This window comes from Musa acuminata, chromosome BXJ3-3 (assembly GCF_036884655.1).
Source record: "Musa acuminata AAA Group cultivar baxijiao chromosome BXJ3-3, Cavendish_Baxijiao_AAA, whole genome shotgun sequence".
Lineage (NCBI taxonomy): Eukaryota > Viridiplantae > Streptophyta > Magnoliopsida > Zingiberales > Musaceae > Musa > Musa acuminata.
Genome location: NC_088351.1, coordinates 32,001,480 through 32,026,463, shown reverse-complemented (window position 1 = coordinate 32,026,463; position 24,984 = coordinate 32,001,480). Strand labels below are relative to the sequence as shown.

At 43.8% G+C, this 24,984-nt stretch overlaps 3 protein-coding genes and 1 long non-coding RNA gene across 8 annotated transcripts; 3 read left to right on the top strand and 1 right to left on the bottom strand.

Moving 5' to 3' along the window:
• Nucleotides 1–1,527: 1,527 nt before the first annotated feature.
• Nucleotides 1,528–7,192, bottom strand: LOC103979222 (phosphatidylinositol 4-phosphate 5-kinase 1-like). 3 transcript variants are annotated; one of them, XR_001977034.2, is made up of 10 exons: nucleotides 5,697–7,192; nucleotides 5,458–5,619; nucleotides 5,092–5,257; nucleotides 4,402–4,512; nucleotides 4,077–4,270; nucleotides 3,859–3,989; nucleotides 3,689–3,764; nucleotides 2,223–3,125; nucleotides 1,916–2,073; nucleotides 1,528–1,790 (listed from the first exon to the last, which is right to left on the bottom strand). XR_001977034.2 is itself a non-coding variant. In XM_009395286.3 (8 exons), exons 1-8 carry the CDS (start codon nucleotides 6,878–6,880, stop codon nucleotides 2,837–2,839), a joined length of 2,313 nt encoding a protein of 770 aa, XP_009393561.2. In that variant the 5' UTR covers nucleotides 6,881–7,192; the 3' UTR covers nucleotides 1,528–2,836. The 3 variants fall into 3 exon arrangements, 1 of the variants encoding a protein (XP_009393561.2); XR_671237.3 differs by having other exon boundaries at nucleotides 1,528–2,073; XM_009395286.3 differs by having other exon boundaries at nucleotides 1,528–3,125.
• Nucleotides 7,193–8,672: 1,480 nt separating this feature from the next.
• Nucleotides 8,673–14,900, top strand: LOC135632341 (uncharacterized). 2 transcript variants are annotated; one of them, XM_065140837.1, is made up of 6 exons: nucleotides 8,673–8,849; nucleotides 8,926–9,005; nucleotides 9,086–9,174; nucleotides 9,280–9,374; nucleotides 10,814–10,963; nucleotides 13,178–14,900. In XM_065140837.1, exon 6 carries the CDS (start codon nucleotides 13,224–13,226, stop codon nucleotides 14,532–14,534), a length of 1,311 nt encoding a protein of 436 aa, XP_064996909.1. In that variant the 5' UTR covers nucleotides 8,673–8,849; nucleotides 8,926–9,005; nucleotides 9,086–9,174; nucleotides 9,280–9,374; nucleotides 10,814–10,963; nucleotides 13,178–13,223; the 3' UTR covers nucleotides 14,535–14,900. The 2 variants fall into 2 exon arrangements, with proteins under 2 accessions (XP_064996909.1, XP_064996908.1); XM_065140836.1 differs by lacking the exons at nucleotides 8,673–8,849; nucleotides 8,926–9,005; nucleotides 9,086–9,174; nucleotides 9,280–9,374; nucleotides 10,814–10,963 and adding an exon at nucleotides 12,873–13,092.
• Nucleotides 14,901–16,143: 1,243 nt separating this feature from the next.
• Nucleotides 16,144–20,664, top strand: LOC135634178 (AP2/ERF and B3 domain-containing transcription repressor RAV2-like). Of its 2 annotated transcripts, none has more exons than XM_065144458.1 (5): nucleotides 16,144–16,200; nucleotides 16,371–16,638; nucleotides 18,229–18,333; nucleotides 18,406–18,480; nucleotides 18,583–20,664. In XM_065144458.1, exon 5 carries the CDS (start codon nucleotides 19,592–19,594, stop codon nucleotides 20,615–20,617), a length of 1,026 nt encoding a protein of 341 aa, XP_065000530.1. In that variant the 5' UTR covers nucleotides 16,144–16,200; nucleotides 16,371–16,638; nucleotides 18,229–18,333; nucleotides 18,406–18,480; nucleotides 18,583–19,591; the 3' UTR covers nucleotides 20,618–20,664. The 2 variants fall into 2 exon arrangements, with proteins under 2 accessions (XP_065000530.1, XP_065000529.1); XM_065144457.1 differs by having other exon boundaries at nucleotides 16,146–16,638; nucleotides 18,583–18,707; nucleotides 19,117–20,664.
• A 2,624-nt stretch (nucleotides 20,665–23,288) lies between these two features.
• On the top strand, nucleotides 23,289–24,704 carry LOC135632487 (uncharacterized). The gene is made up of 2 exons (XR_010494715.1): nucleotides 23,289–23,638; nucleotides 23,722–24,704. It is a non-coding gene; the product is annotated as an uncharacterized LOC135632487 (long non-coding RNA).
• Nucleotides 24,705–24,984: the final 280 nt, after the last annotated feature.

Below are 24,984 nucleotides of genomic sequence, written 5' to 3'. Positions count from 1 at the left end.
AAAGCATATTTATTGGTGGCTTCTTAGTATATTGGTCGACTCGCAATAACGCATGAGGAGGACTCTTTGACGGCGGCAGCCACCCATCAAGTGGATTTGGAAGGTCGGGTTCCTGTCTGAGCTCCGTCAGGCTTCAGCATTTGAACTCTCACATTTTTGGTCAGGCACGCTTCTCCGTTCCGTGGGCCCCATGCGAGCGAGGCCTTTCTTTGGTGGGATTGGTGGACTGCTAGTGTCGCATCGTGCACGTGGTCCGGTGGCGACGCCATCGTCTCGAGATGACGCGTCCGACCAACCGCCGCGGGGCGAGGAAGGAGTCGGCCGACCACGTCGGTGGACGGCCGGGCGCTGTCGGAAGTTGGGCGGCAGCAAACGAACAAACGCACAAAAAGGTTGACATCTTGCCGCACAAGTCCATAAGCCAACAAAATCCAGTTGTTAGCTTCGGGGTTTATGCATCGACGAAACGAAAACAAATTCTCAATATATATATATATATATATATATATATATATATATATATATATATATATATATATATATATATATATATATATATATATATATATATATGTCTCTTTCTGCTTTTCCTACTCTTTTTTCATATTTGTATTCCCCGAGCAATATTTGAATGTTTTCTTAAATGGTACCGGAATCATTGACTAATTAATGCTATAATAGTCTATCCCAGAAATGGAACCACGAAAAGTCAATAGTAATATCGCAACAATTACCTGTAATTGAGCCATACATCGATGCTTAAGATAAAGTAGTTGTCTTGAATGAACGAGGAGAGCATCATTTTTCCTTGTCAGTGAACCTTTATGTTGTAACTAAGATGTCAGTATGACTTGATCTAATCCCGAATGCATAAGGTTAACCATGCGGATGCTCAAGTCATGTCGACGTCGGGTCAAGTTAGTTTCAAGCGTCATCTCGAGTATAGTTTTCTCTCGACAGGTTGCTATTGTTTCGTTATTAGTTCCTGTATAAAAATTGAGATTAAGAGAGATTTTTCGATTCGATCCCTCTAAAATTTAAATCAATGTTGTAGAGTGGGATCCCCTGTTCAAGGAGGATTAGCTTTTACACATGTGAGGATGAGATATCCATACAGAGTCAATTAACTACGATCGATTTATCAAGCGACTGACTTAAGCTTTTGTGCGAGCGCCGATCGACCGGATCGACGCCACACAATATCACCCCGAGCTTTTCGGGATGACTATACAGTGATAATATCATTCATGGGGAAGGGCAACGAACGGCTGTCCGTCGTTCAAAGCTAGTCTTGCATTGCATGCACGGCCAATCACAACGCGGTCCTCTTTCCTCGTCGAGAGGATGGGATTAATTAATACCTGTTTAGTACTATTACCTGGGCTTATTTATGTGAAGAATCTCGAGAAATAGCAGGGAGGGTTGGAAGCAGGAACGGAAGCGGGCTGTGGATACTGTACTAGCGTAAGATGGAGGAGACGTGCCATCAGGTCACAGAGTTTACAGAGGTGGTGTTCACAAGCAATCTATAAACAAACATTATTTTAGCTTCCAACCCAGTACTGGGTTTAACAGTGGAAAAGAGACATGAAAAAGGAAGTACGGCAAAGCTTGAGACCTGACACGGCCTTTGACCTCGATAATGGCTCTACAGAGAAGCGTAGGTGAGAGAGGAGGAAGACAGGCTGCTAAATAATGACTCTTTTGATTCACCAAAGATTCAAGGATGATATATTACGGCTGGCTCTGTTCTTCTCTCCAAAGTTCAGTCCGGTCAAACACAGGGAAAGCTGAAGGACCAAAAGGATAAGAAAAGAAAAAGAATTCATAGGAGATATTGAATGACAGCAAGTGAAAGAGAGAGAGAGAGAGAGAGAGATGAGGAAGGAGAAAGTAGAGAGAGGTGATCGGCTACCGCATCTTCGTCGTTGCACTTTTTCTCTGCTTTTGATGCCCATTTCTCCCCTCGCACCTCTTTTTTCCACTTCCAATGCTCTCTCTCCCCCCCCCCCTCCCTTGTCATAAGCTGTGCGACGAGGGAGCAAAGCTTGGTTGGGAGGGAGACATCCAGTACTGGAAAAAGGAAAAGATAAACAACAGACATTAGCAGCAAAGAAAGCAGATAAAGAGGAGAGTAGCCACAGAACACAGCATTATGAGGGAGACTTTTTTGAGCTTGATTTAACCATGGTCATCATCATCCTATACTATACTATATGTACCTGTCTTATTCGATGCCTTTCTCAACCTTCTCTTTTATCCGGGAAGCAAAACTGATGTTTTCTCTGTCTCGAACACAAAAAGAAAGAAAGAGAAGAAAACTAATGGAATCCAGCACTGCTCACCCTCATTAACATGTCCCAAACTTACCCCATGGCTGAGCATTCAAAATTCAGCCAACCAACCACCTGTAGCTTTGGTCACTTGAAGCTCCCGAATTCATGCTACTGAAATCTGCATATGTAAATCTCTGAGCTTCAGCATTCAAGTGCCAACAGCCAGCAACCTTCTCGAATCTGATGGACGGTGAAGCTCTGGGATTCAGATTCCCAAGACCTGAGTGTCCATTGCTGAGCTTTAACATTTAACTTCATGCAGTGGCGCAACTTGAACCTCTTAGATTCAACTTGTCGAACGCTGCACATTTTTACGGCTGAACGGAACTTTATAACATTTTGTTCCTCCTCTGCCTCCTGTAGTAACAACCTTTAATTTGCTTCCCGGTGAGAGGCAGACTTTCCTTCATATGGCATTTTCCAAGTTTAGGAGTTTGGAAGCAACATATGTGTTGCCTGAAGATGAACATATGGCATCTCCCTTTTTCTCTCTCTTTAAATTAGTCATCTTCCATGAATATTCGCCTGATGAAATCTTGGAACCTCCTCGAGTAGAGCTTTGGATCAACTGCTGAGATGGAATTGGAATCCACCTTCAAGGATTTGTAGGCATGCTCCAGCTTCTTAGTGACATCATAGTCCTGGAGGATATCTATTATTCCAAAGTAGAGAATCACATCATGGATCTTGTCGCTTTGGGTTCCACTAGCAAGTAATGCATCAGACTCGCTTCTTGCTGTGTGCTCTGCCCTCGCTGGCATGTTTAAGCCTAGTCGAATCAACGGTTTCCTAAACAGAAAGTTATGTTGACACATCAGATACCAACACTTCAAATTAGAACATCTGAGGCATGAGAATTAGCTTGATTTGATCGAGGGCACGGTCTGGCAAAAGAAATTAACTAATCATGTAGCATTTTCACACTACAGGAAGGGCACAGATGATGTAACATTTATCCTATTAGATAGCAATGGAGAAACATAAGAATGACAAATAATTTTTTTCCTGTTAAATGTTGACCTGTTGGTTATGAAGAAGCTATAAGGGGAACATAGATCACCTAATGTCCTCTAGGAACCATTTACAACTATCAATGAAGCAGTAGTCCATTGGAGAAGCTAGTAATTCAAATGCAACATCATCAGTGACCGGACTAGTAATTTAAAGGCACCATTATCTTTGCCGACGAGGGTGCATATCCAAGAGAAAGAAGACTAAAATCATAAAGAACAAGAAAATCACATAGTTGCTTCTGCTCATCATACTAAAGGAGAGAGACTTCAAAATAATTTTCTTATTTCAGTTAAGTGAAATTCTTTAAACTGAAAGAGGGGGCGATTCTTGAAACATACCGGCCATCCACTGTCAGATCCCTATCTTGACGGGTTGACTTTGAGAACCGCAAGTCAGACCAAGCCCTTCGATATTCTGATCGAGCACAATTACTAAGTTGAGACTGACCTGTGAATGCTCCATAAACAGTTTATATAAGTACCAAACATATTGAGATTTGTCAACTTACTTGGAGAAGCTGAACATGGTGATAAGCCTGTCCAAGATGCTGAAACATCATAATGGAAGTGAAGACCCAACAGGAGACTATAATCCATAATCCCCACTGCTTCCAAGAATTCACAATCCCGCTTTATTTGCCTGAAGGTAAAAATATAACATCAAATCATAAATGGTAATCATAAACAAAAATCCATCAGACATGTTAAGATTAGATCTTGAACTTACTCCAGAAGCTCTAGGTACCAAGATTTTTGCAAGCGAAATACATAGTTGAGGTCAAGATCCTTGAGGGTTGTCATCTCATCAATCTCTTCCTCGACCTTGTCAGTAGTTCGGCCATGGGATGAACCTTTCAAGTCGAATCTTCTATGAATGTGATATTTGGAACAAAATAAATTGCCCATTACAATGAAACGGACCTGTTCTCCAGCCACATAAAGGAAACTATGGTCAACCAATGTGATATTAACTATGGTCACCCAATTGCCTGATAAAGGAAACTTATGGACAACCAAAGATGGTATAGGAACTTATATGGATGTTTGCTTACCTTCGGCCCACCAATTGGCTTCACGCAATGCACACCATAAAACTTCGTGACCAATGAGTTCTTGTACCGTCGTACATGTCGGTAGTAATTGGGTAACATCCTAATAAGTACCTAAAAACCAATGTAAAAGCGAATTAGGCTTCATTACCCAAAACTAATGTATCATGAATATTCGCTAAGAGGAATGCTTTCTCAAAGTACTAGGGAACTATTTAGTTTTTATATTTACTAAGACACTTGTAACTATTCGTTAAATCTGAAATTTGGATAATGGGCATGCAGGATCAAGGGCATTATATCTCACCAAGTTCATCAAGAAACATAACCGATTGGATTAAAAGCACTGGGAAATTTGATCCTCATCGGACAAATCAGATCCGGTATCAAAGTTACATTGCATTACATGATATACAACAGTATACAATAATATCCCACTGATATCAGCAAAATAAATTATGCCCTTCTACTAATTACAGCAATATCAATAGCCAAACAAAGGACAAATCCAATTTTCCTGATCCTAGTTGACTGAATACAAGAGTGCATCCATATCATACTTTAAAATTTTTGTAAACTTGTATTCATCTTCTAGAATGATTTGACAAACTCAATAACTGAGAAACATGCAGAACTTTAAACCAAACATTGGCATATTCAATGAAAATTATGACACTTGGCTATCAATCCAACCTTCACTTCGGATTTCTTTACGGTCTTAATTATAAACTGATCATCTTGAGTTAGGTAGAAGGCACTCCCACTCTTCCCGGGTGAAGACAGTTCTCTCAAAGCATCATTGCCACATATAGCTAGCATGTAATCTGCCAGATCCACATTAAACAACTTCCTCAAGTGTCTGCAAGCCAAAACCACCGCAAATTACTCACACAAACCCAAAATTAAAATCTAAATCATGTCATCATTGTCATCGACAAAACGACAACAACAATAATTCATAAATTTCAATTATTTAGGGTTGGCTCTATGGATCCTTTTATATATAAGAAGGGAAAGCAAAATGAACTGAATTGGTCCAACTGCTAATAGGAATGCCACCTGAAAACCATGGGGCAATAATCCTTCCACCGGAACTCAATGGAGTGGTGTGGCGGAGTAATCTTTGACCCCTCAGGAGGAAACCTCGTCCAGAACTTCTCCCTGGGATCAAAATCTGCTGCTCTGAGCTCTCTCATTGAACCTGGCTTCCCAACAGAGTATCTGAAACCAAAAATTCAAATATTATTTCGAAGGCTATAACAGATAACACGTAACCCGCAAGACATATATCCATCTACCTGATGCCTAATTGAAGGTTTAACATCAGATCGTAGTTCTTGTGGCCCTTCAGTATTGTATGCCCCAGCTTCTTTCCCTCTCTCGTCGACAAGCAAGGCGGACTCGGCCGCTGGTGCACCGTACCAATGGGAGTTCGATCACCCCGATGGATGGAAACCCTGTTCTTGTAGAGCATTGCAGCCTCGATTGTATCAATAATATCACATGTAATGTCACCGGCCTCGCCTTCTGATTCCCAGACACAGATCCTGGGGAAGTTCTTCTCTGCAGTGGAGCTCCTCCGCCCCAGTGCTCCTCCATCCACCGACAATCTCTTCCTTGACGCTGACACCGACGGCAGAACGAATGTTTCATCAAAAGGCGAGAATAGGCTTCTTTTTCCGGCGATCTCCTTCCGGACAGTGGAAACGGCAGGGTAGAAGGTTCCGTCGAGGCTCTTCGGGTCGCCTTTGCTCCAGCTACCGACATAGCAGCTGCCGTCGGGCCAAGTGAACACGCCGCTCCCCTTCGGCACGCCATCCTCCCAGTGGCCGTCGTAGCGGTTGCCATTGGCCCAGATGAGAGCCCCATGGCCGGATATTACGCCGTTCCGCCACTCGCCGACGTACTGGTTCCCGCTCCGCCACACGTACCGGCCGCGGCCCTCCTGTAGGTTGCGCCACCAGCCGCCCTCGTAATAGTCTCCGTTGGAGTACCATTTGCATCCGTACCCGTGCTCTCGGCCGGCGACACAGGAGCCGGGGCAGGCGTTGCCCTCCGACTCGGTGAAGGCCCCGAAGCCATCCATCCGGCCGGAACGGAGCTCGCCCCTGAAGGTCACGGCGGAGGGCCACGAGAACTTCCCCTTCCCGGAAGCCTTCCCCCGCCGCCACTCCCCCTCGTGCATGCACCAGTCGGCCCGAAGGCACTTCCCCCGTCGGTGGGGGGAGTTCCGGACGAAATCACCGGTGCACATGTCCCCGCTCAGGAGCACCTTCTCCACCACCATCGCCTCGTCCGAGGGACCAGCGGCAGGGGCGACTCTCCGACCGCCGGGGCCGCCTCCCTGAGACCTACTCCTGGCATGTTGGTCCGCCGCCGGGGAAACCGCCACTCCAGCCGGCTTGCCTCCATCCTCCCCCACCGCGTCCCCGCCTCGTCCGGTGGCCCCTATGGCCTCGTCGTCGCATCCTAGCCGCCGCATTCTCCGATCGAAAAACCTAAACTCCTCCAATCATTCCCCGGATTCCTCTTCGGACAGGAAGCACCTCTCCTCCCCCCCAACCCCCACTCCTCCCCTCCAAGCTACGATCCACCGGGGAAAGGGAGATACGGTTCGAATCCAATAACTCAAGCAAATCAAGAACAATAAATCCCACCGAGATGAGAGAGAGAGAGAGCAAAGAGAGACTCTAAAGGGTAGAGGAGGAGACGCAGGCCGTTTGGCCTGCCTTCTGTGTTTTTGTGTTTTGCTTTGCTGCGGTGCCTCCGCTTTGGCTTCGAAGAACTGGGCGGAGAAGGGGGAGGGAGTAATACAGCTAAACCGGAAATGACTAGAAAGCCCTCGAATATATTGGCAAAGGACGGGATTTGTCCGATGATTCCAAACTGTTACTGCAACGATCCGCGTTTCCAAAGCCATAACGGAAGGCGTCCCATAATATTTCAAGATTGCCCCTCGGGACGTGTGGGTCGCGTCGCCGTCATCTCCGTTGGGCAGGATGTCCGATAAATATGATTTTATTTACATTTATATCCTCTGGAAGTGGATATATATATACATATAATGAATGTTTCAATAAAACCCAAAAAAATCTTATAAATTTTAATTTTACTTGAGTTTTCTTATGATGATAAGACTACTAAAAGCATGTTAAATATTATATCATTATAAAAATCGATATAATAATAGATAATCATGGTTAGTATCAGTTAACCTTTTTTAGAATAAAAAAGAGATTTTTAGAAAGGAACAAAATATTTGAAGGAATATATTTGTTATACTAAAATTTATAAGAAAAATATGCTATTTTCAATCATAACAAAGATGTAAAAGTAAAATTTCCTAATAAATAAAAGGAAATCACTGTCAAATACCATGGTTAAATGTTCTATGTAATAATTTTTTTATTTACATTTATATCCTTTCGAAGCGAGCAATGTAATAAATATATATATATATATATCCTTAATTAATATTTGTTATATATCTCTATATATAACATTTAAATATTTTAACAATTCATCATAAAATCCTATGTTCGAATTTCGCCTTGTAGAAAAAAAAACCCAAGATTTTCTTATAAAAATGTATTAAATATTATATTATTTTTAAAAAGCAAAATAATAACATATAATTAAGGATGTATAATTTGAAGAAAATATGCTATTTTCAAATATAACGAGGATAGACATGTAAAATCGCAATGTAAATAAAAGGAAATGTAAATGGTTGAATGTTGCGCATTATAGTCATTTTAATGAATGATATGATTAGCAAGATTTGTCCGCGTATTCCCAAAGGTTGTCCGCGTCGAGAAAGATGTTAGGCATATAATTGAGAGGACAATGGGTTGTATTATTAATGGGAAGATGAGAGGATTGCGATTGCGATCGGGATTTCCTTCATAATTATCTTTTTCTTAGATTACATCGATTTGCGCATAAACTTTGGTACTATGTGTTTTATTGCTGCGTTGGTTTAAGGTGGGTAGTGATTCATTTTGATTTGGTGAGGACATTTTGAAATGATTGGATTGTTGGAGAGAATCAAACTCGGGAGTTGTAACACACGATCGCAATTATTAGGGAATTGGAAATTGACATCGTATATTTTCAAAGTAATAATTAGTTTAATCGATTAAACAGAAATTATGAGGAAATATGTTGTCTTTTTTTTTTTTTTTTTGTATGCTTGGGAATCAGAAGGTTCCAGAATGTTGAGCACCGACCCTGAAATTAGGAGGAGATATATTGCGTGTTGTTCCCTCGCGAGAAAGAGGGTTTTCATAAGAGATCCATGGACGGCGATCGTATGAAGACGAGGAGGCGGGGGAGATGACGATGCTTGTGGATAAGCACCTCATCCATCACTTTCGCACCAACGTGCGTTGTCTCTCCTGATCGAGACGACCGTCGATCGTTTCATTGATCTCTCCTGCCTTTACGCACCAGTACTGTTCTTCCTCCCCAATATTTGATTGCTATTATGGTTATTTTTGTTTTGATGTTCTTGATCTGAATTTTGAGGTACCGAGGTGAAATAATCGTTGGTTTCATGCTGCTGGATGATCGAAAGAGGAGATACGGGTTGCACCTTGGATTGAGGGGTGAGAAGTCATCGTTTTCCGAGTAAGATGGGGGATTCTTATGATTATCGTGATTTGTGACGATCCTATTCTGTTGACAGATTCTTGGATCTACAAGTGCTTATTTTAGGAAAAGATGATTTGGGCAAGAGTTGAGACCGAGAAGGTATCGCAGACCTCCTAACTCGAGGTTTGGTTCTCGCTTAAATTGGACTTGTAACTGGGCTTTGATTAGTTGATACCAATGCGATGTCAACAAGAGTGACTTGAAGGATTTCCCAATGATGTTTGGCAGGATGGATTTCTGGTGCAGCTGACCAAGAAAGTGTGCTACACTGGACTTACCAGCTGAACCGTGCTTCACTTTTTCCTAGCAATTGGACATGAAAGGTGAAGAAGCATTAACCCAACCATCCCTTGAAAATTCTTTAATTTATTTCCATGATCGACGCTTCTCGTCAATTTTTTTGAATCTTGGGAAGAATCGATGCTTATGGTTGATGGACATGAGAAATGCTTGTTTATGTGGCAACTTGAATCATCATGTTAAATGCTAGCTTATATGCCAAGTTGAATCATGGTGTTAGATATGTTAACCCAAGACTGCAGCAGAATAAGTCGATTAGATTCTAGTTTATACAATCATCTTAACGCAAAATATGTTCACCAAGGGATTAACTATCAATAACTTGAAGTCATTGGTGTAAGCTTGAAATTTTCTTGCATGCCAGATAGTATGATAGTGTGGAATATGTTGATAAACATGGATTTAAGATGAAGTAGTTGTTATTTGTGAAATCGTTTCATTATTCTTTTTATCTTTGCTAAGATATTCGAATTGATTAATATAATGTTACACGAGTGATAGTCTTAGGTTTTGTCATGATGTAATATTTTTCTTTTTACTTCTTTATAAACTTATACTTTTGATAATATAATTCTTGATTTTATTTCATATAAATAGATGTTAGAGGAAAATACCATTAATATTTTAGTTTATGGTTCAGACCCATGTGTAGAATGTTCGATCGAGATGTTTTCGACATGGAAATGTTGTGTTTCTGAAGTGAAAATATTATTTTTTCGAGGTATCATTTGCACGAAGATCAAGATCAAGAGATTTTTCAACCTGATTCTTTTAAAAAATCTAAATATTAATTAGGATGAGATTGCATGTACACGTGATTTAACATATGGGTACCTTGTTTGTAATTTTCATAGAATTGATGATTATTTAAGGAATTCCAAAGATATGGTACTGGTCCATTTAACAAGTCGCCTACGATATAGGGGGTTTACTTTAACAACCAAATAGGCCTGAGTATTTTATTTTACGGCCCAATTACACGGTGTACCAACGTCTCAATAGAGCCTCGGCCTAGTACAAATTATTCTCTTGGTCAAGTTTATAGGTTCGAGTACCCGTGCAAGTGGTGCCCGACTAGTTGACTTTTGGGTATGATGCAGATGGGATTCGCCCCCTCGTTAGTCTCCGCAGTGTGATAGATGTACGGACTTGCCGCTGCATATGCTTGTCTGGGCCATTTTTAGGGGTGCGGTCCCGATATGAGAAGATTTGGTTAATGCAAGCTTGGGTACCACCGAAGGATAGGCTTCTTGGTGAAGCTTATGAAGCACCAAAACAATCGAAGGACCACTTCTTCCTATATGGTCTTTTCAGATTGCAATCTCCAAATTATGCCTCTGGCTGTTTCTTTTTTTTTTGCTTTACATTGCAACACACAGGTGAGAATAAAGCACTAAAGAATGCCTGATACACTCGGAGATCGTCATCCGACTTGCACTAATGCTACATCGCCGACACACAGGTGTAAAGTACTCCAAAGATCCTCAGCTCCGGCTCATGCAAAGAGGACTTCTCTCTCGATGCTGCGTACCACCTTCATCTCTGACACCGGTGCTCGACGACATCGATGCAACATGCCTGCATCAGCCACTGCCCAACCATTACCCCAAAGGTTAGCTCTCCCTTTTCTTTTGTCATCGATTTCCAAAAGAAAGCCGCCTCTTTTTCTCTCTTAGCACCAATGGTCCCAGTTAAAAGGGGAGCAGGAGATCTTCCCTTCGATCTGGAGTCCTTGTCTGTGGTGATGGATTCTGTGCTAGATTGCGCAAATTTTAGAGGAGTCTTTTGGAGAAGGGTAGGGGACGCATGCACAATTAATCATGCGGCCGAGTGCACATTACACTTGTTTGATGCGTACCCTCTTCTTTCTCCCAGAGCACATGCATTATCCATTTCCTCGGTTGGATGCCATAGGCGACATCATATGGTCCTCATCGACCACACTTTCTTATCATCGACCTCTGGCCAGATTTCAGGAGTCTCAGGCACCACAGCGAGTCACAACGACCGTGGTCACAGCCTTCGATTGGGCCCACATAGCCACTGGCCACATCTCCTCCTGTATTGCATCACAGCGATTCACAGAATCGTGGTCACATCCTTGGATTGGGCCCACACACCCACTGGGCGGGCGCATCTCCTCGTGTATGCCGTGGTCTTCGATTGTTAGAATGGGCTAGCAAGTTTACTTTGCTAGCTTTGGACCAAAGACGGTTTGAGACCTTAATTTGGCTTTCCATCTTTAACATGTCGCCGGTAGCGAGCAAGGATTCTGCCGCACTGCGTCATTCTCAATTAGAGATCGACCGGTGGCCGTGCGTCCACCGTATCATTTTCGGCTCGCGTGCTAATCCTGATGGGAGCATAAATTACGCACGTTTCAGAACTCGCAGATTTTTTTGCATCTGGAATTTTCTTCTTCTTTGGGTCGATAATTTAATTTCTTTGGTAAATTACGGAAGTGATGCCAAATAAGATTTAGGAGGAGGGATTAGGTGCGATAATCCATTTACATTCTGTCTTAAAATTAAACATATCAGAGTAATTCCATCCGAAATTGGTTTATCGTCACTTGTTCTCATCTTATTTGATTTCACTTTGATAGTTTGGAATCTAAGTTTCTTGGGCCGCTCAAGTTTTGAAAGTGATGGGGTCATTCCATACTTTCTTCTCGATTTCTTTTTATTCCTTGGTCTCTTCGTGTTATCGTGCATGGTTCCCATGTCCCACCCTTGTTCGAATGTGGAGGAAAAGAGGAGGAGAAAGGTCGTAGCTCCGGAGACGCCTTTGACAAGTCACAGGCCAAAGCTTGACCACGTACCACCACCGGAAGGATGCATATCAGTTTCCTTTGTCCCATCACCAATATCATCGCTCTCTTATCCGTAAACGAATCGTCCTCGGTGGTGATAACCAAGCAAAAGGACGATCCCACAGTGGGATTCCAGAGTGTCGTCATAAGGGAACAAATCTCCCTGCCGACGTGGCTCGATGCAGTTCGTTGGTAATATTTTAAGCAAGCTGCAAAGGATCTAACTATAGAAAAATGTGACATTCCAACATGAATGCATGCATGCTTTGATCCCAAATGTGTCAGGTTTCTTCAAAAGAGTGGCATCTATTTGGTTAAAGTGTCTTAAGTAAACTTACAGCGTGACTACAGCAAAGCGATTGGGCGAGATTGGGACAAACAAGTAGTGATGGATGACAGAATTAGAAAGAAGAAGCTATACTGATAAATAACAACTAATACAATAAGGCAATTAGTTGAGGAGGAGAGGTGGGAGAGATTATGGATAGTAGACGACTGGACACGGGTGATTACAACTAAATGCCTTACGAAAAGCTACTCTCAAATATGGGGGATTAAACACTTGGATTACTTAAAAAACTATTTCTTGTAAAATAGGGGAATATTTTAGGGGGGGGGGAAGACAAACCAGAAAGCAGAGGGAGTGATTCAGAGGGAAACGAGGGTGGGGAAATCGACAATATAAAGCTGGAAAGCAGGAAGGTGTGATGGCAAAGGGAGTGGTGGTGAGGGCCCTGAAGAAGCTGAAAGGTCCCGAGGGAGAAGCCTTCCTCGAGCCTACAAATACCATCCCTCCCCCCCTTCGCTTCTTATCAGCCGGCCTTATTGCCACTCCCTGGAAGCACAAACGCCACCATTCCATCTCTCCCTTTGTTTTGTGATCTGTGCCTTCCGAAGAAAAATAAACCTTTGTTGTACTCTTGTTTGAGGTAATTACAGCATGCATACTAAATGTTCGTGGGGCTGTCTCGTATATCCTTTGGATGCTTACTTATCGGTTTTGCCTTTGCTCAGTGAAGCCCGTATTAAAGTAAACCTGCGTCCAAACGCTGCGGTATAGATGATGTCGGTTGCCATGATGCAAAGCTCGTCCGCAGCTGTCTTCGACTCGGACAAGTGCAGCCGGGCGGCGCCGGTGGATCGATATAGACGGCAGGACGATCCTCCTCTGGCGGTCGAGGAGAGCCACGCCCAGGAGCGGCCCGGACAATTCGACATATGGAGCGCGATCCAATCGCGGGAGGCGGCCGCCGCCGCCGCTGACCAGCCGGCGTCTCCTTACGTTCATCCTCTCGCTAGGCGGTCTTCGAGCCCGTTGAGCCAGAAGAGCCTCGAGATCTGCACGGAACGTCTCGGATCCGAGACCGGCTCTGATGGCTTCTCCTCCTTCATGGACGACCTCGACTTCCACCATCCATCTAAGCTCGCTGGAGAAGAGACAGAGGAAGAGAAGAAATATGTGCCCTTCGAGAAGCAAGCAGCAGCAGGAGGCGCCAGGGAGCTAGCGTCGGTGAGTTGCCATTGTTCAGTTGGCCGGCGGTCGCCACCGAGGTCGTTCCCCCCACCGCTGCCGTCGATCTCCCAGCGCAACGTGCCTTGCCTCCACATGAGGCCTCACCGCCTAGACGGGCGCCTCGTCATGGAAGCCGTAGCCGTCCCTTCAAAGAACTACTTTCACGCCCAGCGCGTGGACGGCCGACTCGTCCTGTCCTTGACCGACACCACCTCCGGAGACAAACCTGGTCACGCATCCGATGCCACTGAAATTACACAACCACAAATGCCAGAAGACGTCGAGCAAGATAACAAAGATACTGTAGGGAACGAAACGACGGAAATAACACAATTGGAGGAGGAGGAGGAGGAGGAGGAGGAGGAGGAAGAAGAAGAATTAGAGGAAACTAACCGATACGAGGAAGAGGAAGAAGAAGAGGAAGTGGAAGTGGTGGACAGGGGAACGATCGTCGAGGTGAAGGTAAGCACGCAGCCCCAGCAACAGAGCGGCGCCATGAAGGTACACCGGTCCTCGCTCGTCATCAACAAGTTCGTGGGCGGCGCTCCCCTAACCAGCATGACCAAATGCGAGCAACCTGTTCCATCAACCGTGGTACCCAGGCGGGCATCGCCTACGACCACCACTGCGGCGGCGGCGGCGTCCACGCTCAGCGTCACCACAGAAGGTTACAACGACTACGGCTACATCGGGCTGTGGGCGCCGCTCGGCGGCCACCACCCACCGCTCGACAACAAGCTTCTGTTCACTTCCAAGCGGCGGAACCGCGGGGAGTTGCTCCACATCATGAGAAGGTGCAGCCAGCTGCGCAGGCCATTGTTCATTAGGGAGCCGTGTTGCGCTGTCACCTCCACTTGAGAGGTGATCACGCAAAATGCTCAGAGTCTCACAACGGATGCTTCCCGCAGTCATCCAAGCCGCCGACGACTAGTGATTACACATAAGCTATAATATATCGATACTACTAGCCCAGTAGGCTCACTGTTTGGTTTCTCCGGTATCGTGGTTTGTCTTCTGCTGTCTCTTCTTTTTCTAACCACACCATTGCCTTCATTTTCCAGCCGGTGATTGAATCTGATACTATCCAATTCGATATTACGATTAGACTGCTTTGATATCGTTCCCAGTTTGGTGTTGGAATCAGAGAGGAACTTTTGGAATCCGGCCGCAGGTCTTGTTGTCTTCTAGTGTAATGAAATACTAAGCATGTGGTTTTGATGTCAATCGATGCTGGTTTCTTAGTTGGATGCAACTCCAGCAGCATCTGTTCCGTCTGCGGACGCACACGTGTTTCACCAATGAAATCCCACTGGATGCTTTGAGATTCGCACATGAATGGCTATTGCGGCGAGAGTACACGGGAGGATTGCGTGAACCGGAAGCGATTTCCACGTTTGGTATGCCTGGGGTAAAGGAAAAGTGCTGGGACACATGGACGTTGACCTGCTACTCGTATGATGGCCATGGGCATGAAGAAGATGAAGAAGAAGGAGAACCAAATGCCTTTTGCCCCCCTCGACCTCCCATCATCTCCTCTCATGCTAAGCTTCTTTAGCGTCAGCTCTGCTCTTTCCCCCAAAAGCTTGAATCGATATGACACTTTCAGAGAGTGTGGTGGAATTAAACACTTCATAGCTAGCTTGCGTTCCGGTGTGTCTCCGCTGAGCTCTGTGCGTGCGGACCGAGACGTCACCACACCATGGCCGTGATCACCACGTAATGTTGATGGCTCGAAGACGTTCACCTCAACGCATTTGCAGATGCTGCAAGCTGGGAGAGCATCCTCCACCACATCGAGTTTGATTTCATCACCATCTTTTGTTCTCATTGCACGTGGTTACGACTGCCTGCAGCCTAGAACTGTGAGTCCGAATGGGAGCGACCGAAACAGGTGATCATCCAGTCACGGAGGAGGCAGTCTCTCCCCCGCTTACAGCCGTACCACCATGAGACCAAACTCACAAGCTTGGACATGCATGGCCTTCTGTTGATTGAGGAATTATTTGGTTTCTGTGAGGTTGCATCACTTTTGTTCACTTGCAAACAGCTCGAAGGAATCATTGCGCAAGGTTGATTGATCGACTGCACTCGACGCCAATCATTCAGCCTGTGAAAACAAACTCCTTCCCCTCTCCGCCCTCTCCGTCCCCCACGTGCCAATCATTCAGCCTGTGAAAACAACCCCTTCCTCTCCGTCCCCCACGTGTATATATATATATATATATATATATATTTATTCATGTGGTTCAGCCCATTGGGCTAATAACTGACTCCATTAGGAAGCGTTTCGGATCCCATTGGCCCAGAACTCGGGACACAAGTTGTGATTCGAGTCAATAAATGCGAGACGTCCGAGTCCGATTACTATCGGCCATACAGATTCGGGTCCGTGTAACGGAAAGATCCGAATCCGATTAGATGGATATATAGCAAGTAGTGATCCGAATCCTATTGGAAGACAGCAAGTCTATGAAGAGAGGCGTTGGAGACTGGAGAGGTGTTCGGCAGAAGATCGTGATGCGAGGCAATCCCCTTCCCTTCTCGCCTAAGCCCAACTCTCTCTCCTCCTCGCCCTCTCGCCGCCGCCGCCGCCGCCCTCCTCAGGTTGCGCCTCGCGCGCTTCCTGCAGTGGCCCGACGGCTTCGCCATTTCCCAGGTCCAAACCCTAACGCTTTCTTGGCTGATCTCCGACAGAGCGGGTGTTACCGGTACCCTTCTCGATCTCATCGTTTCTTGGGCACGGAGATCTGTTGACCGTGCCATGGAGGGATTCGCCCAAACAATTCTGTTTTACATTTCAAAGAGCAGGAATATGGATTGGGGTAGAAGTGTAGGGGCATCGGCTTCCAAATGCAGTCGAGATTCTTCTTGAGGACCGTCATTCGTGTCATAAATGGACATGCTTGTTCATTGTGCATTCGCTGGAGCCGATGAGAGTAATTATGCCGGTGCCCTTAATCTGGTAATGCATCTAAGATCCTTTTATTGCTGCATTTAAGACATTTTGTGGCATTTCACCTCTGTGATCCAACAATTGGATCTATATATACTTGGTCATAATTGTCTCCTTTTTAGTTGTACGGATTAGGGTTTCTTGAAACTTGATTACATAGATTATTACTTGCATGACAAAGAGGAAGCATTGTGCAAATGGTAGAGGGTGATGTTTCTCTGGCTAGTAACATAATCTGTCATAGTGCTATGAATAGAACTCCATCTGGCCAGAAAAGCTTGTTGGAGTAATCTTCTGGATATGTGCATTGAAAAATAGCCCTTCTTGTTGGTCACAGCAACATGTGCCACAATGATGAAGTGCATATAGGTCGAACATGAGAGTAAATGTTGGGCAAAACATTGAAGAGTTGTATTGGTTTGAAGTGCGTTTTGAAAGATTGGGAAAATGAAACGGGCTTAGGTGGTCACATGTTTGGATGTAAAGCAACTAGATTCTAGAGTGATTTTAGTTAGCTAATTGCACCAATATGATGATGCTCTGTGCACTTATTTAATTTAATGAAATTGCTTGCAGATTCTTTATGTTTGCCTTCAAAAATTTGCATGATATATCATTAATCACTATTACCAGGATCCTCCTCTTTTTTCTTTGTAATTGGATATTTTCACTGTATTTTTTCTGCATTATGATTAAGGCACAGCTATACATCCTGGTTGGGTGTGTATTTGATGTTGTCTGCTCAGGTAGAATCTGGTTTCTGAACTGAACCGGAATGTTCGGGTTTGTTTATTTATCTAAGGTACAAACCGACCTTTGGGTTTATATATTTATCTAAAATGAAACCCAAAGAGTGAGTTCAAAGATTGAAAGTGGAGCATCCTAAGGTACAAATACTTGAGGAGGAAAAACTCGAAAATGAATGGTAAGAGGGAGAGGGGTAGAGAGGAAACATTTTATGGGTATACTCAAGAGAGGCCATTGGATGACTTGGCAAAACTTAGGATAGTCAGAATTTGGATCCTTTTTGGGTTTGGATTGACTGAATTGATTACTTAAACTCCGTTGCAGAAGCGCAAGCTGATTGAAACGAAGATAACATACATTTAATGTTGTTTGCGTTCTTCATTTGTTTTTGGTTTCTGGTTTGAAGAAACCGAAACGGAGTAGTTGACTTTCACAACACATTTATTAATCAAAATGACATGACAAAACGATCCCCCACATTTGCTAAGAATTGGCATCCTCTCTGTGGTGGTGTTATTTAAGAGCAAAAGAAAAGGGGATTAGAAGCAAAGAAAAGTCACTGATTTATGATATGTTGCCCATGAACATCTCTTTTGCATTTTTTACTGGACAAGGACATCTGATAAATTTCTTGTGTCAATATACATACATACATACATACTTAATCTGATAAATGGATGCTTTCTTGTGCCAAGGCTAAATATATATAGTGTTAATGGGTTGTTGATAGGCTACCCAAATACATTGCACTAGGCTAGCCAGCTCTGTGATGGATTTAGCTTTTTATTGAGCATCCACTCCTTTTTGTTCTCTTCCATTTCTTGCAAGTTGCAACTCATGTACTTCCTGCAGACAAATATCTCCTCCTCTCCTTATCATAATGTGGATAAGACCGGATGTTACAAGTCTCAGTGGCTGAGAAGGAAGCGCAGTCACTTGGATGTCTGCATCTTTCAGGTATATCCAGGCCACTGCTCCTTGTAGTCTCCTGATTCATGTTCCTGAAGACCTTCCAACTTGTGGCTGAAGGGTAGCACTGTGGAACGATGCACTGAACCGTTGGATCACATACCAACTCACCAAGAAATATTTTTATGTGTGGAGGTGATTTATTTTCTTTCCTTTTCCGCATCAAATTCAGATAAATCATACTTAGCTGCTTACGTATTTTTGGAGGTAGAAACTAATAATTAAAAATAATAACAGATAAAAGTCTATATCCAATTCTGGAATTCATCCACATCAGTGTGTGTCGGCAGATCATGGTGGCGAGTATCACAAGGCCAATTTGAAATTCGCTTCAGTTATTCCCAAGATCTTCCATTATTTAGGTACCACTCGTACTATCATCATGTTCTTTAGTTGCTTCTGATACATGCAATTGTCTTATTCCTTTTATTCGATTGCTGAACTAAATGTTACGATCTTGATTTCGAGGTGACTTAATTCGACCAGTCATGATCTGTCACTCCACATGCATTTTATTTATAAAGCATATCTGTTATTCTTTTTTCGATAGGATGGAAATGGAATCCTTAAGCGATATAAAATAAAAATAAAAAATCTGACCATGTGCAATATGAAAAATTGAAGGCCACATCATCATGAGATAGGGGAAGTCTCAAGTCGTTAAATATATTTGGGATCACAATCACAATTAATAGGCGAAAGAATATTTTGTTTTTGTTGTTGTCGTTGATGATGATGATGATGATGATGATATATATGCGGTGCAAGCAGCCAAATTATGTGGAGACTGGCATGCATCGAGTAGTTGTCAAACGGCAGGCACCATGGGTCAGAAACCTCGCCTCTGCCTTCGGTACCATGCGTTTCCGCATACATCTCCACAAAGAGAGAGAGAGAGAGAGAGAGAGAGAGAGAGAGAGAAGAAGCATCATGATCAGCCCAATCAGCAGCAACCCGGCCTCAGGGGATGCATCTGGCCGCGTGGTCCAACCATGGTGTCAGCCCCACTGAATCCAACTTGCCTCTTCGAGGGACCCACTCTCACATCACCCACACCTATCCAACCTCCCTTGAATCTTCGTCCCCATAGACCTGCCAACAAGTGTCCGCCGTAAACCGCAACAAGTTCACCTGTAAGTCTATATAAGCCCCTTTGAGCCCTCTTGTGAAGAATACGACCCATCCTCTCCTTCCAAGGCTTGCCGACAATCTTCTGCGCTCGTCTCTCCGGTTAACTGACTCGGCCATGGAAGGTAGCTGCGTCGATGAGGCACCGAGTCACTCGGCGAGATGCCAACAGACGCCGCCGCATGCGGGCGAGGCCCTGCAGCGCATGGGCAGCGGCGTCAGCGCGGTGCTCGACCCGACCCCGGAGAGCGGGATGGAGGCCGTGTCCAGGAAGCTGTCGTCGTCTCAGTACAAAGGCGTCGTCCCCCAGCCCAACGGCCGGTGGGGCGCCCAGATCTACGAAAAGCACCGTCGGGTGTGGCTCGGCACCTTCGGCGACGAAGCCGAGGCCTCGCGCGCCTACGACGTGGCAGCGCAGCGGTTCCGCGGCCGCGACGCGATCACCAACTTCAAGCCTCTCTCCGAGTCCGACGACGACGAGGCCTACGAGCTCTCCTTCCTCGTGGCGCACTCCAAGGCGGAGATCGTGGACATGCTGCGCAAGCACACGTACCACGACGAGCTCCAGCAGAGCAAGCGAGCCCAGGGGGGCGGCCGGGTCGTTAGCAGGAGGACGACGCCGAGCTACCTACGGTCGGCTCGCCTGATGTTGTTCGACAAGGTGGTCACCCCGAGCGACGTCGGGAAGCTGAATAGGCTAGTGATACCGAAGCAGCACGCCGAGAAGTATTTCCCGTTGGAGAGCGGCAGCAGCGTGGCATCGAAGGGTGTGCTGCTCAACTTTGAGGACGCCGGCGGCAGGGTGTGGAGGTTTAGGTACTCGTACTGGAGCAGTAGCCAGAGCTTCGTGCTGACAAAAGGCTGGAGCCGGTTTGTCAGGGAGAAGAACCTCAAGGCCGGGGACGTGGTCACCTTCTGGCGATCCACCGGGCCTGAGAAGCAGCTGTTCATCGACTGGAGGACGGACGTGATCGCGAGCTTTCGCACGATGACCCCGCCGCCTACTGTTAACCCGCTTCGGGTTGTGAAGCTGTTCGGTGTGGACATATCAAGATTGCTGCCTGTTAATGGTGGCGACAGGAAGAGAGGAAGAGAGACAGAGTTGTTTCCACCATCACAGTTCTTCGAGCAGCAATTCTTTTGAGGCTTTGTAGTGTCTTCATATCTTCCTAAGCTCTGCATGTTCTGATCTCCCTTTTGCTTTTGTTTCATGACATACAAAAAAACACACACACACATACATAAATAGGATGTCTGCTCTCAAATATTTCCTGTCCTCGTTCAATATTCAAAGGCAAGTTTTCTTTGTTTCGAGGAACTAGAAATCCAGTCTACAAGCCTAAGATTGCAGCCTCTTTGTTCAGAAGCACAATGGGTCTTATATTTTGATTATGAAGACATGACCAAAATAATGTCCCTACCTAAAACTTCATGAAGAATCAAAAGCAGAAACACTGAAGAAGGAGAAAAAAGTCCAAATCAGAATCTAAATATAACGACATCACATTCCAACCTCTGTTTAGTTCCACATGAGAGTTGAATTGTGAGAGATAGATGCATGCATTGTTGTTAACATGTAGTTGACATCTCGGACCACTTGATTTAGACACATTAATATGCCAGTTATCTCGAAGCCGATCTCTTATTAGATAAGACTGGATATGGTAAAAGGTCGATGGATATACTCGAAGGTACATCATGACATGGAAAGTTGTATGGGCTTGCTGCCTCCGGACACCCTCGGTAGAAGTAGTAGGATAACTACAAATATAGTAAGAACGGATCTAGTACTGGATGTGGTGAGAAGTTCATGAACGAGATTAGTGATAGATGAGGATACGAAAGGTCAAGTGGACGACTAGGTGGATGGAGTCGGGTTGACCATAAATATGTCCATCTTGACACTAAGAATCGGTACCGGCAAACCACAAGCATGGATGGCAATGGGTGAAGTCAGATGGCCAACGTATCTGGATGTGATTCATCTCCTAATTCACATTAGGTTTGAAGAAGAAGAAGAAGAAGAAGAAGAAGATGTGGAGGGTGCGATGGGATGTATCGTTCTTAGTTATCGAGTGACCAAGAATTGACTTCTAAACACTATGGAGTTGAGTGAAGCATTTTTTGCCACAGAACTCACTCGCATCACATCAATAACACTATGGATGAAAGCAACGGGGGGGGATGAGGGTGAATTAACCATGGCATTTGATGTTTGAGATAAGGTTTCCGGTTTGTGGTTGACTGATATGTTATTTCTAACGATCGATTATTAGTTAGTGGTTGATAGATCAAGTTATTAGTTAGTAGTTAATGAATCGTACGTAATAGTTGTATTATAATAAATCTTAAGTGATTTTCAAGACTCAAATGTGTTTTATTACATTTAAAGTAAGTTTGATCTTTTAAGTATCATGTATACGTATACGAAGGATAATAAGTTAATATTTAAGTACCATGTATACGAAGGATAACAAATTACTTATGTTAGAGTTGGCCCAAAAAATTTACCAAAAGTAATTTGACAATCCAATAAAGATAATAAAGTAGAAAAATAAAAGAGAAATAAGAATACCAGATTTATATTATTCTACTATAAAAGGAATAATTATAAATATCTTATGAAAATGTTCTTACGTCATAAAACATATGAAACTACTAAATAAGAAAAGCCGAAAACAAACAATTAGATTTTCTTATGGTGCATCTAACTTCAAAGCCTAGGCCTTTATTTATAGTTGCAATAGAAGATTATAAACTTGATTTTTTCGATATGGGATTACGTGGGACTTGCCAAACTAACAACATATGCATAGATAGATGAAATAATAAATTATTAAACGAAGATGAAAAATAAAAAAGTGCTATATAAATTATATTGAATTCATGATTTGAATGATAAAATGACCATGAGCTCGATATTAATGTATACATTATATAATTATAAAAATATATAAATTTTAATATATATATATATATATATATATATATATATATTATGATATATGGTGTGGGAATACATGAATATATTATGACGTGTTATATAAAAATGCATTCATAAAAGTACATAGACATAATAATTAATTTTTTTATTATTACTTGATAATATAATTAAATGAAAAAATATATTTTTATTTTAATCATGTAGAACATGAATGAAAATAAAAATAGGATGTTATAATTTATAGCCCTTTGAGATTATTATCTAAGGTATATGGCAGTGGTAACTCCACGCCACAGACATACTGTCTGAGATTAAACGAAATATTACATAAAAATTCATGACAAGTTGGCATCACCGCCATCGATCTCCAATCATGTGCTTCTTTAACGGCGGTGTCAACCTTAGGTTAGAGAGGCGGGTGAGACGTGCGAATTATGTGTCGTGACAATACGTACCAACTTGCACTGTCGTCTGGTTTTCCATCTCCAACTTGCAGAAACCATGAGCTCGGTCAGTCTTCCTCTTGCTTGTCTGCTGTGTCTATCTTTGAACCGGATAAGCTCCGCCCTGTAGCAAATGAGAGGAGGAAACCCAAGGCTGGCTTGACCCGGTGAGAAGGGTGGCAACTGAGGAGGCGATTCAGACATGTTGTTTAAGTAAATGTCGGCTGAAACAAGGGTTCGATTTAGGGAATAGTGCAGGAGCACGGCTCATGGAGAATGAAGCTCGAGTACTATGGATTGTTGCTACAGATTGTCGAATTCTCTGAACCTGGATGGGAAGAGGTAGATGAGTTTGACAAGGCAGAAAAGAACACAGCAGAAGAAATCATCATAGAGAGGGAGAGAGAGAGAAGAATTTCCACTTAGTTGTATGCCACTTAGTCCAATGGATCTGTTGCATGGCACTAAAATCCAATGGAGTTTGGTGCAGTCACACATCCCATGCCATTGGCGCAGTATGAAAGCAGTTGATGAAGGTTGGAGGATACCACACTTCATTCAGTAGCTGATGGCTTTGTGCCAGTCTCTCTCTCTCTCTCTCTCTCTCTCTCTCTCTGTCTCTCTCTATCCATGTAGACAAGCCAAAGACGGGAATCCATGTTTCACATGGGCACACAAAGCTGTGTGCTCGAGAGAAGCTTGAAGAAGGAAGAGACATGAATGAATACACTTGTGTTCTTCCTTTTCCTGATGTTCTGAGACTGAGAGAAACATAGCGGTCTTTCTTCTCATGCTCAAGTGATCTTGTGTATCCCTGAGATTATAACTCATTAATCCTCTCTCTCTCTATATATTCAACAGCTTCATGTGGAAATGTTGGCATTCTGTACCACCATCTGAAAAGAAGAAGTTGAGGAGTTTGTCTGAACTTAAAATAGCTTTCGATCAGATTAGATTCCAATAGCTTACCAAAACTCTATCTCCCTCTCTGTCCCATACTTGTCCATCATGGATTCGAGACCAATTATTTTAGCAGAGTATTCGAACAGGTCAGAGGGAGATGTCCGAGCGCGGAGACGCCACAATCAAGCTCTTCGGCAAGAGCATCACTCTGCAGTTCGGCGGAGACGAGGAGAATGCACTGCGATCGGAGGTCTTCTCGTTGAATCAGCTACATACATATGATGATCTTTGCACCTCTTTCTAATCTCAGGATTTTCGAGAGGAAGAGACTGCTCCTGAATCACCCGACTCACAGGAAACTAACGAGCATGAATCGACGAGGAACTCGATGCCCGATGAACGACGAAGTGAAGCAGGGAGTTGGAAGGAGAAGGCGGCGAAGAAGCCCAAATTCTGCTATTACAACAACTACAACGTCGACCAGCCGCGGCACTCCTGCAGGAACTGCCAAAGGTACTGGACCGCCCGACAATGCCATGCGGAATGTTGACGTCGGAGCCGGTTGACGCAAGAACAGGAGTAGCTCTCACGAACGGCACGTCGCGCTTCGCTTTGGCCCTGACGCCGCTGGAAACAACGGTGATGAGGAATCCGGATAGTGGTGGGAGGGGACGTCGAGCTTTCCAGTTGCATTCCGTAAGGAATTAAACGAAGAATATAGAAGATAGAAATCGTAAAAGAAGCCATGTTCCTTGTTGAAATATTCTCCCTATTTATAGAAGTTAGGAGGGAGAATTTTCTTCAACAAAGCAATAAGATTTCTTTATATAGTTAGAAAAATCTTATCTACTATCATGACCCCACAAAATGGTGCTCTTATCAAGGATACTAATCTTGGATTGATGTAATGCAAAGAGTTTACGAGCGAGAGGCTTTGTCAGTGAGTTTGCTAATTGATTAGTAGTATGTACATTAGAAATACATAGTTCACGTCGGACGACTTGATCTCGCACGAAGTGGAAGTCGATAGTAATATGTTTCATGTGGGAGTGGAATACCGGATTGACGCATAGATAGGTAGCTCCAACATTATCATAATATATTATAGAAATAGGAGTGGAATTGATATTGAATTCATTGAGTAGATTTGTGACCTAATTGAGTTCTACAATGATAGTGGTAATGGCATGATATTTAGCTTCAGTTGTAGACCGTGTGATT